At 46.5% G+C, this 17,625-nt stretch overlaps 2 protein-coding genes across 4 annotated transcripts; both read right to left on the reverse strand.

Annotated features, from left to right (window-relative positions):
• Positions 1-603: 603 nt before the first annotated feature.
• Positions 604-2,407, reverse strand: LOC124650565 (rubisco accumulation factor 1, chloroplastic-like). Its single transcript, XM_047190078.1, has one exon. The coding sequence runs from the start codon at positions 2,281-2,283 to the stop codon at positions 871-873; it is 1,413 nt and encodes a 470-aa protein (XP_047046034.1). The 5' UTR covers positions 2,284-2,407; the 3' UTR covers positions 604-870.
• A 4,928-nt stretch (positions 2,408-7,335) lies between these two features.
• LOC124650566 lies at positions 7,336-10,276 on the reverse strand. 3 transcript variants are annotated; one of them, XR_006987048.1, is made up of 3 exons: positions 10,161-10,276; positions 9,969-10,014; positions 7,336-9,436 (listed from the first exon to the last, which is right to left on the reverse strand). XR_006987048.1 is itself a non-coding variant. In XM_047190079.1 (3 exons), exons 1-3 carry the CDS (start codon positions 10,241-10,243, stop codon positions 9,228-9,230), a joined length of 324 nt encoding a protein of 107 aa, XP_047046035.1. In that variant the 5' UTR covers positions 10,244-10,266; the 3' UTR covers positions 7,336-9,227. The 3 variants fall into 3 exon arrangements, 1 of the variants encoding a protein (XP_047046035.1); XM_047190079.1 differs by having other exon boundaries at positions 9,969-10,000; positions 10,161-10,266; XR_006987047.1 differs by having other exon boundaries at positions 7,336-10,014.
• Positions 10,277-17,625: the final 7,349 nt, after the last annotated feature.

Below are 17,625 nucleotides of genomic sequence, written 5' to 3' on the forward strand. Positions count from 1 at the left end.
TCAATATCGTGCTGAATAACAAAAAGTTCGCTGCGACTAGAATTTGGCATTCGTGGGGGCTCTCCTCTTCTTCCTGGGAATGAAGAACTCCATTCCCACAAGGCAGCCGATCAGGAAGAAGGCTTCCAAATGGAAGACAAACTAAGGTTCTGAATGTCTACAGCCACATATTTTTGCCTGATGGTGTCAGGGGTTCCCTCTTTGTTCCGACTCCGAGTGAAGTTTCATTCCCCAGTCCTTCGGCTTCCACAGGGATCTTCTGAAGCTGGTATGGGTACACGTTGACCTTTGGAAGCAGTTAAATATGCATGGCATTCTGACTCATGCACAGGGACTCTGATCACGTTCTAATGGCTGATAAACTAGTTCAGTTGGTGTTGAATTTCATTATGTTGTACGCGCGTACCCCTGTTTGCTTCTTGAGATGGGTTGGTTAGGAAGTGATCTTCATAGTGTTTTACGCACGTCTTCCATTCTATGAGTACTATATAGTATAAATTGACAAATTGGTGGTGAGAATTATTTGGTTGCTACAACATTCCTGGTGCATAATGGCATAGCATAGTTCTTCCGCCATTCAGTTACTCGTCAGGAAACAGATGATTCAGCAAATTATTTGTCAGTATAAATTGACAAATTCGTAACCTGAAAGTATACAATATATGTGTATCTTCTGAACAGCTTATTTGAGCAAATTATAAGCATTGGCGATAGCATCATCTAAAAGCATTGGACCTGCCATCTTCCTATGATATGCAAAACAAAGAATGGAAACTGCATCCTCTAATGCATGTCTGTGCTAATATGAAGAGACGGCGCAAAATTTAGCAATCGAAAAGAAAGCATGTGCAAAAACCCTCTCTAGAACCCTCAGTCCCACTCGTCGCCGGAGATGACGTCTTGCTCGTCCTTGGGTGGCCGGACGACGGTGACCACCTCTGCCGCGGCCTGGCTGATGCCTTGCTCCAACAACTTGTTGCCTCTCTCCACGACCAGCTTTCCTCCCTTCTCCAGCACGTATATCCCCTCATCCACAACCTCCTTCCGTTTCCTGTTGGCCACGACCAGCACCCTTTCTTTATCCGCCGATCGCCATGGCAGAACCCGGCCGTCCGCCAGCTCGATCACCACCGCCTCGTCGGCTACCGCCATGACGGGGGCCCAGCCTGGCAGCACCGCCCACCGCGCCCACCCCTTGTCCACCTCCACGATGCCGAGGTCAGCGTCCGTCTTGCTCCTCCTCGGGGCGAGATCTACGGCCTCGACGCCGTCCGTCTCTTTCACTACCGGGAGCAGCAGCACGATGGACGCCTCGGAGATCTCGCCGTACATGAGCCGCACCACCGGCACCGCGGGCCGCGCGTTGACGTCCTCCTCGGGCTCCTCCACTTCCACTCCGGCGGCCTTCTTGATGGCCCTCTCCAACTCGAGCTCCACCCTTGCCCTGGCAGACTCGGTTTCCACCACGTCGAGTGAGCGCTCGAGCACGGGAATGCGGTTCTCCTTGGCGATGGCCTCCCGCGAGAGCCGGAAGCGCGCGTACGCGAGGCAGTCGCCGGCCGAGTGCCTGTCGAAGGCGTCCCAGCCTTCGTCGCCGCGGCGCTGCGGGAAGTCCTTCATGGAGCGCGCGAGCTCGCGCACGCCCTTGGCCTCGAGGTTCCTGGCGATGGTGTGCCTGGCGGCTTTGAGGCGCTGGCGGGCGTTGAGGAAGCGGAGCTCGTAGAGGAGGTCAGGCCCGCCGTAGGAGTCGAAGTGGTGGAGTAGATCTTGCGGGAAGTCGTCGGAGATGAGGGAGTCGCGGACCTGGGAGGCGACAATGAGGCGGTTCTGTTCGACGCCCGACATGCCGGTGGCCTCCTCGATGGAGGCCGGGGTGAAGCCCTCTCGGAAGAGGGAGGAGACGAGGGGCGCGTACTCGTACCAGCGGCCCATGCGGTCGCGGAGCACGGCCAGGCGCTCGGTGAGGTCGAGGTTGCGGAAGTTGGCGGGAAGGGGGGAGATGGGCGGGTGGAAGGGCTGGTAAAGCTGGGCCGGTGCCGTCGGGGGAGGGGTGCGCGGGAGCAGTCCACCGCCGCGGCCTCCGCCTCCGCCTCCGCCGCTGCTACCGGGGAGTATGAGCTTGCCGCCGTTGGGGGGGCTGCCCCGGGGGGTCCCACCGCCGCCGGGGAGGATGAGTGCGGCAATGGTGAAGGTGCATCGGCGGCGGTGGTGGTGGGTGGTGGCGAGGGGCTTGCGGTGGCGCGGGCCGGTGGAGGCCGGGTGCGGGTGGGGAAGGGAGAGCATGGTGGTGATAAGGGAATGGAATGGAGGAGCGCAGAGGAAGCGGGGGGCAGCTTATCTCATCTGGTCTCGGCAAGGGGGAAGAAGAGGTTCGGTTAAGTCATTGCGAATGGGACCTGAGCAAAACCAACTTCAGCATACTAGATGGAAAGCGCGCTTCGCCGCGCCGGCTGCCAGTCGTGCTTCCATACCGGAAATGCGTTTCTAGCGGTGCCGGTAGCTACCGGTCAAGCATCGACCCTTCAAAAACAACTGGATGCGTGCACTCTCCATACGACAGATCTCGTATTTCCCACTTTCCTAGAACAACAGGAGTATGCTACCGTATTTCTGGGTGGGGCCATCATGGTATTTACTGCGCTGACGGACGAGTCTCACTTTTTCCTCTGTACCTTCTCATTCACCTCCAGCCGGCCAACATCCTGTACCAAGTAGATGTCTGTTACGGAGTACTTATTCCTGGTACAGATTGCTAGTGCTATCTTTGAGAGACTTTTTTTTCTCAAGGAACAACCTGCACACCTGGTACATCTTTGAACCAAGTACATGTGAATGTTATTCGAAAATGATTCCTGGTACATGTTGTACTGTTATCTTTAAGAGAGCAATTTTCTTGTAAGTACACTTTTTTTTTTCAAGCAACAATCTTAAACATCTTGCAGAGGAATTTTGTAAAATCCTTCTAGCTGGCAAGAATGCATTCGTTGATAGTATCAGGAATATCAAAAAATAGAAGTCGACATTTATCATCTGGATAACATCTGACATGTTTGTTGACCAGACAAGAAAATTCACACATGTTCCACAAAGCAAAATGTAAGAAATGAACATGATATGCCTTGCATTTTTCAATGAAACGCAATATGTTGACGCAAATACGAAATACTAAAGTCACAATGTAAGATAATGGTTAAGAAACCAAGATAGTTTCACCTACAAATCATTAAAATAGATACATAGCTATCTCAACTTTTGTTTCTTGGATTTTTTAGTAGCATTTTCTGCAGGTCTGTCAACTGTTTGGCATGTCATCATGTCATGGTCTGGAGACTTGCACACGCTGCAGAACCTTGTTTGATGAACTCCAGCTCTCCCACCAGGTGTACCAACAACAGGGATTGCCTCTGTTGTGGCTATAGAGTCAATCTCATTCCCATTGCCCCTGCACAATCACCAGGAGAAGTTCTCATGAGATGTGTGTAAGTGACTACCAACATGAACGAAGCACTTGTGGCTGTCAATTACCAACTCCACAATGAAGCACTTTATACAATGCTCAAGGGAGGATGGATACAGGAAGACTGCACTACAAAACATTAGAAAGACACCAAACATTTCACCGGACAGTTTCTTATACACGGGCAGTTAAATTACAGTTTGCACTGCTTATATCTGAAGCATACATCATGAATGCAGACTGATTATTTGCATGAATTTCACAGAGATGCCAGCCCCAAGTCTCTCTTCTCAGTTTTCATTCTAGCCACAACAAAAATAGTTCTGGTTTTCAAAGATGGGAATCTGTATCGGGTGTTTTCCGAATAATGTTGTCAAAATCTTCAGAAATATCAGTAGACCTGAGCAAAATTCTAATTTAGAATGGAACACCGAAGCTATATAGTATATACTAGCACACACTTCAGTAGTTTTCAAGAACCTGTAGACTAGTTTTGAGCCACCGTTCGCACAATGGTTTCACGAAAATCAGATAATGATTCAGTGGGAAGTTGGCACAGCAAACTATGGTTCAGAAGACATGAACCAATACTACAGTCTATTAATTACTGAACTATGTGGGGAGTTCAGCAGAACAATGCGGGTTAAATCAGCACGAGAGAATCAAAGGAAAGGCTGCCCGCCGCCACCAGATATTAACCTAGAGATGAGTGTGGGGAGTTAACCATACCTGGGATAAGACTTTCCGATGGAGTCGACGGCACCGGAGAAGAAGGCTTACCGCCGCCACCAGAGCTAGGGCTCCTCTGTGGGGAGTGGGCGAAAGGGGATCTCCTCCTGGCCGCCAAATCTAGTCTAGGTCAAACGACAAAACAGGACGACGATGGGGGGAAATTATACGGGGCACCGACAGGTACGCGCCTTGGTACGTATTTTCACTGCCGCATACGAAGTACATAATACTATTAAACAAAACTACCGTTGGAGCAGCGCGCATCGCGAACGAAAAACGAACGGCCCAAACATGACCGGTAGGTCACGGTGCCGCTAGATAAATCGCGTTGGCTTCCATACCTCTTTTTTGTGTTTTGCATATGTCTGCTTAGAGTAGTACTCGTGTGTATGTGTGTGTCTGGTCTCTGTGATGCGTGTATAGTTGGAGGAAGTGCGCTGAACGCGAGGAGGGAAGAGTTGGTCGGTGTGGCAGCCGTGTCCGTGCATGTGCATGATGGTGTTAGGGCTGACACAGGTGGTGGGTGGATGAGCGGTTCTGCTAGCACCTCCGCTGGGTGATGGAATTGGCAGTATTGCTGCTGCTGTTTCCTTTCGACGGTGATGGTGAGATAGTAGGTATAGAGCATAACGTCCTGATCCAGGGGACACCATTTCATGGGCTTGCGAGGGAAGGCGCATTGCGTTCGCCTCCAGTAAGTGATTAGCTCCTGAGGATGGTTTCTGGCTAGACATGAAAATAAGGTCTAATTTTCTGATTTCGTGGTGACCTTATTTTTATGTATCTTTTGTTTACCAATCTATTGTTTCTGGCTAGACATGAACATATCGTGGCGTGAATTTCGAGCAGGATGACGTTGGGCGAAGCCTTGCTGCGGGCCGGTGGCACAGGCACGAGGTACCGCACCTATTGGGACAATGAAGGCTTTGTCACAGTGGTGGAGATCCGTGTTCATAGGAGGTGTCACCCTGGTTGCTCCGGGGCACTGAGTTCCAAGAGCCGGGTGGTGGGGAGTGCATCGCAGGCAGAGGAGGATGCGATAACGGGGCTTATCCGTGCTCTACGGTGGCACCGCAGTGTCATTTTTGTAGATGCAATTTGGAGGTGTGTTAGTTGGATGCGTCGCCAGACACTTCGGCTTCATGTTGCTTAGATTGCCACGTTCGTGAGATGCAGTGGGCGGCTGAGAATGTGAGGCTACTGAAGCAGGGATGGGTGATGACCTGCTTTTGATCTAGGGCACTTGTGAGGAGCTCTGCTCCGAGGCATTTGCTAGTCTAGGCCGCACGGGCAGCATGGTAGCTGATTTTTCCTAGTTGATCGATGGCATGCAGGCGCTGTCGGTGCGGATGCTGGACAAGATCAACGTGGCGACCAAGAAGTTTGTGGCGGCAAGAAGCCAGGATGGGCGTGCAGGCTAGACGTGTTTTTTTTTTATTTGTGACTTGTAGTGTTCCTTGTCTAGTGTCGTGGCCGCCCATATGTAGTTTAGGTAGTTGGTGCAGCGATCTTTAGCTGCGGTTTTTGCAGTTGTTTGCAGAGATGGCATATATGGGGCGTAGTGGTGGTAGCTTTATGTACGACGTGTGTGTATGATGTCTTGTATGTCTTGTTGCAGTATTGTATGGAATAAGTGTTAGTGGAACCTGTGGTGGATGTTTTAGCTTTGTTATGTTTCTCTAAATCGAACGCTCATCCCAAATTAAATATAGCAACTTAATTAGCGCTATTGGCACCCTTATTTTACTTGATGTATAGTTAGGTGCATTGATTGCTATGATTACTCGTTTTTGTGCATTATACAGGCTGGCGTTTAAGAGGCAGTGATAACTGGATATATGTTGTGTTTTGTTTTCGTCATATATGATGTGTTTTGTTTTCGTCTTGATCGAATGTTCATCTTAACTTGAGAATTACAGCTTAGTTACCTATGTCGGTACACTTATTTTCCTTAATGTCTAGTGGTGTGCATTGATAGGTATGATTTATTGTTTCTACATGATATACAAAGGAGGCTTCAATGGTAGTGATGAAGGGATACATGTGCATTGTAAGGACGGCGTGTTAGAGTTTAGCTAGAGTGGATTTGCTTGTATTCTTAAGGCTTTAATTAAATCCGTAAAGAATAATTAAACCAACATTGTTATCATCTAGACATAGCTACATTTTACTATAAATGTTAAACTCTTGACATTGGCCAATTTGGTTGAGCAAATGTAAAGTCTCTGCTTTAGGTATATTACTCGGAATTCTTTTCATGGCTTTGCGTCTATGCCATCTTCATCCTTCAGATGGTTATGAAAGTGTACATTTTCTCGGTCTTTTCTATGATGTGGAGTTTTTTTTTTTTTTGAAACGGAGACAAAAGCTTTGCCTCATTAAGTGGAAAGTGTAGTTTTTAGACCACCGTAGTCTCATGAGTCTGGGGCGGCTCATCTTGGTGATAGAAATAATATTGTTAGTCCTTTGCAGATTCATAAGGCAAGCATTTTCTATTTTCAACTAATAAAAAAATAATTTTTTCGTTACGAATTTTAGATGGCCTAAAATACTATATAAAAGACAGTCTGCCGTTTTGCATGAGTTTTAGAAGACCTAGAAATTGGTCTTAAATGTGCTATTATCTCTCCATTAATTGTAGAGGACTCAAAAAGTTTGCTTTTATTTCCGTGCATTTTAAATGTTGACTGGTTTTTTTAGAAGACCCTAATAATGTTGCAGTAGTGCTCTAGTTTTTTTTGAATGAATTTTGGAGGATTTTTAAAAAATTTAGAAAATTAGGAATCTATTTTGTTCAGATTGATTGGATCAACCACCATGGCCCGCTGCACAAGACCGGGCCACATTGGTCGATAGCCTCTGCCATCACATGTATAACCCTTATAGCCTTTTATATATTTCAAATATAGGTGCTGATGAAAAGGGTGAAATAAAAACTGATTCTCTAGAGGCATGCCTCCTACAAAATGCTTGAACATGGGAGAAGTTTCCTTCGATTAATAACTCGAGGAGAAATGTTGAATTGGGAACCTCCAAAACAAATCAAACATAAGAAATAATAACATAAAAGGGAAAACATATGAGCCAAATTATAAGAAAACGAATGTGGAGATGGGGAGTATTTGGGAAGAATATGGCACCAAGAGTAACATAATGGAGAAGGCAAACAATAACATTGATGCCATCTTCTTTATTTTAAGTCTATGAAATATTACACATAAAAATGAACTATGAAAAATAAATATTTGTCAGAGAAATCACGCGGTGGCAAATTACTAAAATTGCTCGATATTGGGCTTGAGATGTAACTTATTACATGTTGGAGTGAGTTTTGCATCCAGAAGAAATAGTGGTCGGAAGTGTTGTATCTACTTCATCCCATAGCCCCACTGGCTTTTTGATTGCTACATTGAAGGCTCGGAGAAATTGTTTAGAGATGTTGAGGTTGATAGCAATTTGGGCCTTCCAAGAGAACCTATAAATGACCATATCTGAAAATTAAACTCGCACAAAATAATATCAATCAGAAACTTTCATTTGCAACATCTACATTGCATGATTTAATTTGGAAGTGTGGCCACCTGATTCTATCCCTAGCACATCAAAGTAAACTCATTTTGGAGCTCCTATCAACTTACTGAACAAAAAGTGAAGCATACATCATAATCATGTAATTTATAGGTCTTTTCACTTTATCCAATATTTATTTCTCAATGGGTTTCTGAATGATAGCTTTCTAGAAACAACTCAATATCATAAAGTCAAAGTACAGTAGGCCTGGAGGATACCATCCAGAGAAACTTAAGACATCTGGGGTGATAAAAAATTAGAGTATTGAGTACTTGTATATCTGACGCAATGTATTAGAATCATGTAACCAAAAGTTTCAAGGTGTGATTTTTTTTTCATATTACACATAAAACACTAACCAGCTATACTATCAAAAAAAATGCCTATAACAAAGTTGCCCTGGATAGGTAGCTAGGCAATTGTTCTAATGTTTATGAGTCACAAATATATCAGCTCTGTTAGCTAGTTCATAATTTCTGTATATGACCCTAGGTTGAGCAATAGTATTTTACGATAGGAATGTATTCAACGTGAGATCTAATGAAAGCCATATAAAGGTATAGTAATAGATGTTTCTCTAACAAATGTCTATGACGGTTAATGCTATGGACTATGAGGTAAGCCTACATAGGAAATGCCGTGTGCAAACTTAGATCACAAAAGATGTGTGTGCCCAATTGATGCATCATCACAACAGCATTTCCTTTCCTTTCAACATGCTACCTGTAACCAAATCGCTTCAAAACACTCACATATCGCGGACAGAGAAAGAATTAAAATAAACTCAAAAAAGAAATATAAAAGAGAATTTGCATCAGGAGAATTTCGATTGCATATAAATTGATAACATTTTAATCCAACAGAAACAATGGATAATATATCAAATGATGTTCCTATGTAAAATAACTACTTCACCTAGAGTATAACCACTAACTTTTTGAGAGATGCATGCTCTTGTCATCAATCGCTTGGATGCATGATTGGTACAAAAAAAAATATTAGTTGCAAACAATTGCAGTATTATTACCTAAATAAAATATCACATGCCATCATAAACTCTGAACACCTAATGAATTTTTAGAACATATTTGAAACATGTAGACAGCCTTTATCCGGGAACGTGGAACTATTGAGATAATTCACTCCTTACCTTCACTGACCTGATTCCTTTTAATTTTATTTCCTTCAGTTCACCTATTGTACGCTTTCCATACATGTTTATTTGTATGGATGCAAGTTGAAATACCTTTTTACCAAAATAATGATATAACAATTTACTATTATTAACAATGATTACTCATATATATCAGCAATGTAGTTAAATAATGAAGCAACAGAAACCGCATAACCTACAGTAGCATGGTACCACATAGTTTCACTTATGAATAGTGGTTATAGCCAATATAATAGCAAGGACCTGATACTTGGTATGCTGGTGACAACAGAGAAGAAACTTAATCAGATTCATTCAAAGAAAAAATGGAATGGGACCGGCAGCGAGATAGGAGGCTGTGCTGGACTGGCCAGCCAGGAAGAAAGGCGGGACACCCAGAGGACGTTGGACGTTCAGCAAGCGATGTGGAAAGATGGGGCACGACGGTCGGCCAGATGGAATTGACGCCGCAGCGGAGACAAGGTGCAAGACTGGTTCGTAGTAGATGTCGCTAATCAATAGTTCTGTAGAAGATCATGTCGCTAATCAGTAAACCATGTCTTTGTGAGAGATATCCATCTTTTTGCATGTACATAACACATGATGTTTTAGTTTCTGAAATCTAATAACAAGGCTGATTAGTAGCTTACATGAATTTGAAATGACAATTATTATTGCTCGATTCTAAGTAATGCAAAGAGACGTAATGAATATGATGTTGCTCGCTAAAGAACTGGAAGTTGTAACAATGGGAAAACTTTACCGCTTTCAATCTGCATTTCAGAAGAAACCTCTCCTATCCTATATGTACAATATCTACAATAAATCCCATCCTTATTTACAATATTCAGTGTCCTAACAACACTGTCACCATCGATCAACTTCAAACAATTCACAAAAAGGGTGCAAGCTATCATCCACGGGATGAAGCAACCACGTGAAACATAGCTTTGGGAATTAATCAATATCAGCTAATCAGATATGCATTGTTCCTAACGGCCTTCAGATAACGAAATTCGCAGGAAGGAAGGCAAATAAGAGAACTCAGATTTCTACCTTTATTCTGCTCATGTTCTGGCTGCCGCCCCCTGTTCCTCAAACACTGCATAAAATTAGATAGATGCGTACAGGAGAGCAGAGAGCATATGGAAGTAGAGGGAGTGGGGCGGTGGTTCAGCCACTGCCTGCCGATGAACTCGGGAAGCGGCTGCTCCACCCGTTTAGGAAAGGGGCTCCTCATGGCTGTACCTGGCCGGCGCATCTCGGAAATCGGTCTCCACCTCGCCATCAGGAACTCGTCTGCCCCACAGCTGCCGCTGGAAGCTCGCCATCGCGGCCAACCAAAACGTCGTGGGCAGCGCCTCGCCTCGCCCCGCGAGAAATCGTCCCCCTCCTCCTCCCCCCAAGCTCCAGCGAGACCACCGCCGCCGCCGTTCGGTCAATCTTGTCGCCGCTCGGAACTGGACTGGTAATCCGGCGAGGAGATCTGCGCTGGCGTATCCGTGAAGACTAATGACATGGGAGAGGAATGTTTAGAAGAGGAGAGTTTCGTGGCTCTCAACCGCCAGCAGGAAAAGAAGAGCCACCGGCGGCGAGGGAGAAACGACCTCCAGAAATCACCGGCAGCAAGGGAAGAGCATCGGAGATCCGATCCAGAGAAACCCAGAGCTCGGTCAAATCCACGAAGGATCCAGCAAAGCCACCAGTCACCAACTGGGAGAAGAAAAGAAGGGTAGAATGGACGGCACCGTCCAAGGCCAGAGAGGAGATCGAGTCATCGAGACAGCTGTTCCCAACAGGCCCACAAGCTACTGGCCCATTTGCAGAGACCGCGCATCGCTAGCGGAGCGGCAAAGCTCTGAGAAGGCAGGGATTGCAACAGCATTATATCTTGTATCTAATTCCAGCCCGCCAAAATCAATCGCGGCACCAAGCACCTGTTGCCTGCCGCGCCTTCGGCACCCTTCGATGGCTATTTCTCAGTGAGTCACTCGGTTAAATTGTATCATCAAATCTCAGTTGCACTTATAAATCTCAGTTGCAACTTATACTGCAACTCAACGATTAATATGATGACGTAGAACTTAACTCAGCACAAAGTTAGTTCTCAGTTTAGCAAATTCTAAAAGTTAAAACTGCTCATCTCTAGCAATAGAATTATCTTCAGCCACGTATCCCAAAGCGGCCCCTAAATCGCGTTGGATCGAACATTTAGGGGACATTGTTGCTTGGTGCCGCGTTTGGAGCGCATCTCTCCCCAGTCGCGCCCCCAAACGAGGCCCTAAAATTTGTTTTTCTTTTCAATTAGGGTATTTGAAAACACAAATATGTTATTAAACATAGCACATAAATAAATATGTTTGCTAATATTATTTCCAAATGAAAATACAACAAATCAACAACAAACCAAACAAGTTGGGCTAGATCAAGGCGCCGCCGCAATTGATGATAATCCTTTGACCCTCCATAGATGTTCAACCAGAACATGTTGCAGTTGATCGTGAATATTGTTGTCACGGATCTCTACGTGCATGGCGAGGAAAACAGCAAAATCTGCAGGCACCTCGTGATCAACTTTCGCAAGAGGGCCCTGACACTCATAGTCATAGGGATAAACATGTGCCCTGGCCCGATTCTTGCAGTCATCCTCGATGATCATGTTGTGCATAATCACACAAATCTGCATCACCTCCCACATTTGGTCGTAAGACTAGCTTAGTGCAGGTACCGAACAATAGCAAATTGAGCTTGGAGCACACCGAATGCCCACTCGACATCCTTACGGCAAGCCTCGTGTCACGAAGGAAAGTGGAAATTCTTCTGACCTGCGGGATTGTTTTGACAAATGTTGCCATTTTAGATATATACCATCGGCTAGATAATAGCCTTTGGTATATTGGTGGCCATTGATCTTATAGGTGCATGGTGGAGCATTACCTTCCACTAGTTCGTTAAACACAGGAGACCGCTGCAACAGGTTGATTTCATTGTGTGATCCCGCCATGCTAAAAAAAGAATGTCAAATCCATAGGTCATAATCTGCCACAACTTCAAGCACCACACTGCAATATCTATGACGCCCTCTATATATACATTGCCAAGCAAACAGACAGTTCTTTCATGACTAGTGCATAAAATTGATGCCTGCAATCATCCCAGGGAATCCTCTCGCTACATTTTGGGCCACGATCCTGGTAGTCTCTTCTTCAGTTGGCCCTCTCAAGTAGTACTTGCCAAACATTCCCACCACAGCTTGGCAAAATTTATACATGCACTCAATGGCAGTAGATTCACTCGTGCAAAGGTAGTCGTCATGTGTATCGGTAGGCGCTCCATATGCATTTCTCGTCGGATTTGCCTGCGCGTTCTGGGACGCGTTGGCGAAGCGGCGGCGACAAAAAGGACGGTGAGCGAGTCATTCGTCATGGCGGTGTCCAATGCATGAGAAATTGTCATTCGAGACGGCCGGCAAATCGAGCGACGGCGTAGGGGTGGGAGGCATGACGAGAAATAAAGGCAAGAAGCAACCGTCATGGATGTGGTCGCCACCAGATGGGAACCCGCCTCACTTTTCGCTCTGTCTGACGCGTCTGAAGGGTCCTCTATGGAGCGGGGATGGCCTCGGTGCGCCGGACATTGTATTGGACCGCGTCGGGCAAAAAGACCCTTTAGGGCGCACGGCTACTCGTATCTTCATTCCCGGTACATCCCAGGCACCCATCCGGTCGAACGTGTAGTCCTCCTGATAGTGTCTGGAACATATGGCCTCCCAGTAGGCTGGTAGTCCGAGTCTGAGGATGATCTCAGGGAGAAATCTGTCATCATAAAATGATTATTCAGTGATGCGTAAGCATCCCCCATGGGATACTCCTCCTCCTCCTCCTCAACGGCCACGTTTTCGGTGTGCTCAGAGGTGTTCATGTCGAAAGGTCCATGCCTTTATCTGCTTCCTGAACCTTCCCCCTTAACCACCTTACGTGCCTTCCCTCCTTCGGAATCGGACTCTATCACTATAGGGTACTCCTGTTAATCTCCCAACTCATAGTGATGGTTGTGGTACTGATCTACAGCGTCCTGATCTATCTCCGGATCACACCTCACCGGATCTTCATAATTTCCCATGAATGATCCCCAACGCCATCCAGTGGAGTTCTCAATTGGAGTCTCCGAGCATTGGTTGTTCCCGGATTCCTCTCCTCCCTCATATCCACCGTAGGAACTACTAGGGAAGTACCTAGGTGTTTGTGGTGTTGGTTGTGGTTCAGGAGTATCTATGTCTATGTAGTCACCAGTTGAGTAAACTGGTGTAGGTGGCTCACTCTCCATTGGCTCCTTACCTTTTGACTCCTCCTTTGGCTCAGTAAACTCTTCTAACATTGTATCATTTGCTCCCGCCAGATGGCGATTCAACTGAAAATACAAAGTTAGAAGGTTCCTACAATTGTCCATGTATTTTGCAGCTTCTGTAGGTTTCCTCTTGGCAAACTTAAAGTGGTTTAGAGTCGGATCATCGTCCTCCTCCATATGTGGGATATGTGCGAATTCGAAGCCAATAAAATCCTTGGTCTTATGCTCACGAATATCAGTGATAGCTTACATAATGGCTATGTGATAGGCTGTTCTGATTGTCCTATCATCTCCTGCAGGCATAACTGCACTCAAACCTAAGGCTTCAGGTAACTGGAGTCCTACTCTACACTTTGCTAGTACAGTACCATCATAATACATGTACTTCATTACTCGGATCTGGGGATCGCACCCAAATTCGAGTAACATAGCTCGGAGTATATCAGCAAGTCCCCCGTCATAGTCATCCAAAGTGGATTCCTTCACCTTAACATTGCGTCCGGAACGTGAACTGGCCATAATTGGCTGTAGATAAGGTTATATCAATGGGCAGCCTGTCAGCAAGATGTTGGTTGACACGGGAGCGGCAGTCAACATAATGCCGTATTCCATGCTACGACGTTTGGGACACTCCAATGACGATCTGATCAAGACCAACGTCACATTAAGCGATTTCAACGGCCAAGCATCAGAAGCAAAAGGTGTTCTGAATGTAGATCTGACTGTAGGCCGAAAAACCATACCTACCCCGTTCTTTATCATCGACGACGAAAAGCAATTACGCCGTCCTGCTAGGAAGGGATTGGATTCACGCTAATCGTTGCATTCCATCCACAATGCACCAATGCATCATACAATGGGATGGAGATGAAGTGGAGGTCGTTCGAGCGAGATGATTCAATCGAGATATCACTAGCTGCCATGAATATTTGGGAGGCAGACGACCAAGAGCCGCTCTCTGGAATCAGTTTGGACGGCTGTGAGCGCATCGAAGCTTCGAAAAACGGGGTGAGGCTGGTCTTATCCACCGGCCTGACAGAGTAGCAAGGTCCAAGACGATGGACGTACGTGGCGAGGCCGATCCCTGCGATCGGCCCCAAAAAATGGAAAGCAAAAATCTTATCTTAAGCATGTCACGTAGAAGTGGTAAACCCTCATCAAGCATTGCAATGAAAAAGGAGGCCGATTCTAGCAACCGGCCAAAATTATCCTCGACATACGTTTTGCCTGGGTTCAGCATTGATCTAACAGAGGATGCCTGAAGAGCCGATACCCTCAATTACTTGAAAGAATCTGCTCGGGGGGCACTCAGATGGATAAGACATGAGGATATGAAGTTTGAAGTGGCTGTCAAATGCCCAGCAGCTCAAGATATATTCTTTGATGATGATGGACATTGAAGTATGGGGGCCGATGCATAAATAAATCGGCCGTAAAAAATACAAATTTTTTAAGCACAGCCGATGCACATACATCGACTTTAGAATAAAAAGCCGATGCGCAGCCATCGACTTAAGAGATACAAACTCAATGGAGCAGTTATTGAGTTGCATGGAGAGGCTCTACTGGATGGACGCTTCAATGGAATTGTTTGATGACTCAGATCCTCTCTTCAAGGATCACAAGCCGCTGACACTCGTCTGCAATATCGGCTGGGGCAAGTTTGAGGGATCATAGCCCTGACCATCAACAAGAGCAGCATAAGCATGCAGATCAGGTTAAGGATGAGCCCAACGAAGAGAGCATATCTCTTCTAGGACCAGGAGAACAGCCGATGACGAAGCAATCGGCTGTGGCATTTTTGCCTGGGGCTTGGCTAAGGTGTCGACTTGGTCGATGTCACTTTCAAAGGTTGTTACGTCCAGAGTTGTGGAGAGCATCAGAACTTCATCAACATCCTCACTGGAAGTTGCATCAATCTGCCCAAAAAGATGGAGCCGAAGAGGCAGCAGCTTCGGGGCTGGCCTTATCTTAAAAGCCGATGGTGACACATTTGGCTGGCTCACCGTCTGTTCTCGTCCTTATTGAGGCTCGGGGGGCAGCTCGCCCTGAAGGTTCTTTGCTCTGGGGAGCCGATTTTGTTGGAATCGGCTGGCTCTGCATTACAACTTGGAAGCCGATGGTGGCACATTTGGCTGGCTCATTGCTGTTCTCGCCCTGACTGAGGCTCGGGGGGCAGCTTGCCCTGAAGATTCTTTGCTCTAGGGAGCCGATTTTGTTGGAATCGGCTGGCTCCGCATCACAACTTTTTTGAAAGATGGTGAGTTCTTGCAGGAGAGAACCACAGGAGCTGGTGGGAGGAATGTGAAGAAGGAGCCATCATTATTAATAGGCTCTGGACTATCTTGTTGCTGCAAAGAAACAGGGCAGGGTTGTAAACATCGCTGCAAACTATCAAAAAGAAAATTTGTGGACAAGTGGTGCCTGTCCTGTAGAAGTATCAGCTTCAGCATTCGAGTTGATTCAGCAACGGTCCTGGAGCTCTCCTGAAGGCAAAGGGGATTTGGAAGAGAAGGATTCGGCAGAAAGATGTCTGAAACCTAAAGTTAATGATAAGACCAGGCATTATTTCAGGAGTTTTGCCGTTAAATCGAACAGTATGCTCAGGTGTTTTGGAGTCCAAAATTTGGAATTCGCGCGGCTGCGGACTGGGCCTGTTCGATTGGAAATTTGGGATCTGAATTTGAGCAAGGGTTGCAAGTTACCGTTGAGGGGATAACCGAGTTGACCTCGTCTTGCAATTTATCATGAAGGACCGATGCGTTGCCATCGGCTCATTGAGCATTGACCAAGTTGACAATCGGCAAAATCGGTATGAGGGGAAATCGGCTAAATTAGCATAAAGGAAATCGGCAAAATTAAAGGAAGTTCTTCATGGCAAAATCAAAGGGAGTTCTTCATTAATACTGGGATTTCTTACATAGAAGAGCTGATTGCTCTCAAAAGGAAGAGCTAGGGGATACATTGCCCCATCTACTACTACTGATCCTATGCTAAGGATCCTAGCTATGGGCCGTCGCTGCCCTCGTCATCACCATCGCCGCCGCTGTCGGCACTACTCCCGGCGGGCTCGTCGTCGCTGCTGCAGCGGCCGCCGACAGGACCCTCGTTGTCCTCGTCCTCCTCGTCAGCGTCGTCGTCGCTGTCGAAGTCGCTGAGGTTTCCCGGCCAGGGACAGAAGCGCTTGGCCGGCGGCTCGTCAGAGGAGGTGTCGTCCTCCTCATCCTCTTCCTCCTTCTCCTCTTCGGAGGAGGTGAAGTTGGCCCAGGAGAAGCGATCGTCATCGCTCTCCTCCTCCGTTTCCCCGTCGGCGAGGAAGCGGAGGTCACTCTCCCCGTCAGTCAAGGATTTGTCATCCTCGGACCAGACGGAGGAGTCGTGGTCTTCATTGTCCCACGCCGTTGGGGCGAGGATGTCGTACGCCGCCTGCGTACCCCACTCTGGTGTCGACTCTCGAAGGGGAGAGGACACGTAGGAAAGACCCGATGAAGAGGAGGAGGAAGAAGAAGAAGACATGGTGGCAGAGGTGGGCTTTTGGAGTGCTAATGCGAAGGGGATGAAGAGGAGAACTGTTCGATGCGGTTAAATAAAAGGAGATGGGTTAGAGATTTAATGCTCGAGCAGTTTTCGAGGATGTGGTGCCAAAACTGTCAAATCGTGCAGAGAAGGTGAGAAGACAAGGCGTCATGATGAAGAATATTGCAACGGTTCTGCTCTGCCACGACATGACCCTTCGAAGGAAAAACAGAGTGGTTTTGAAATTATCATTACCAAAACCAGGGGGGCATGTGTTATCACCAGATTTTGGCCAAATCAGGAGATAGGCCGTAATTGAGATGGGCTTGAAGGATGTACATGTGGAGCATCTTTGAAGCGGCCTTGCACGAGAGTTTGGGCTAGATTGCCCGTGTATCTGTATTATAGTAGATCGCATCTTAGTTTAGAAGTTGGAGTTTAACTCGTGCACGGTAGGTGCACGCCTGAATTAGAAAGTCCCCTGGACTATAAATATGTATCTAGGGTTATCGAGAAAAGGAGGACAATCACGTTCACAACAAACACAAACCAGGCGTATCGCCACCCCTTATTTCGAGGGTTTCTTCCGGGTAAGCATCATGCTGCCTAGATCGCATCTTGCGATCTAGGCAGTACACGTTTATTCGATTACCTTGTGTTACTCGTGCTGAAGCGTTGTTGATGGCGAGTAGCACTATTTATCGTAGATGTTCAGGGGCTTGCATTGATGCTTTTCTTATGCTTATTTGCTTAGCAATGTCGTCCCTTGATATCTAGCTGCCCTTATACCTATCTATGTGTAAGGGCTGCACCTTGCTTGTTCGTTACTTAGTAGATCCGATCTGTTATA

Source organism: Lolium rigidum, chromosome 4 (genome assembly GCF_022539505.1).
Source record: "Lolium rigidum isolate FL_2022 chromosome 4, APGP_CSIRO_Lrig_0.1, whole genome shotgun sequence".
Lineage (NCBI taxonomy): Eukaryota > Viridiplantae > Streptophyta > Magnoliopsida > Poales > Poaceae > Lolium > Lolium rigidum.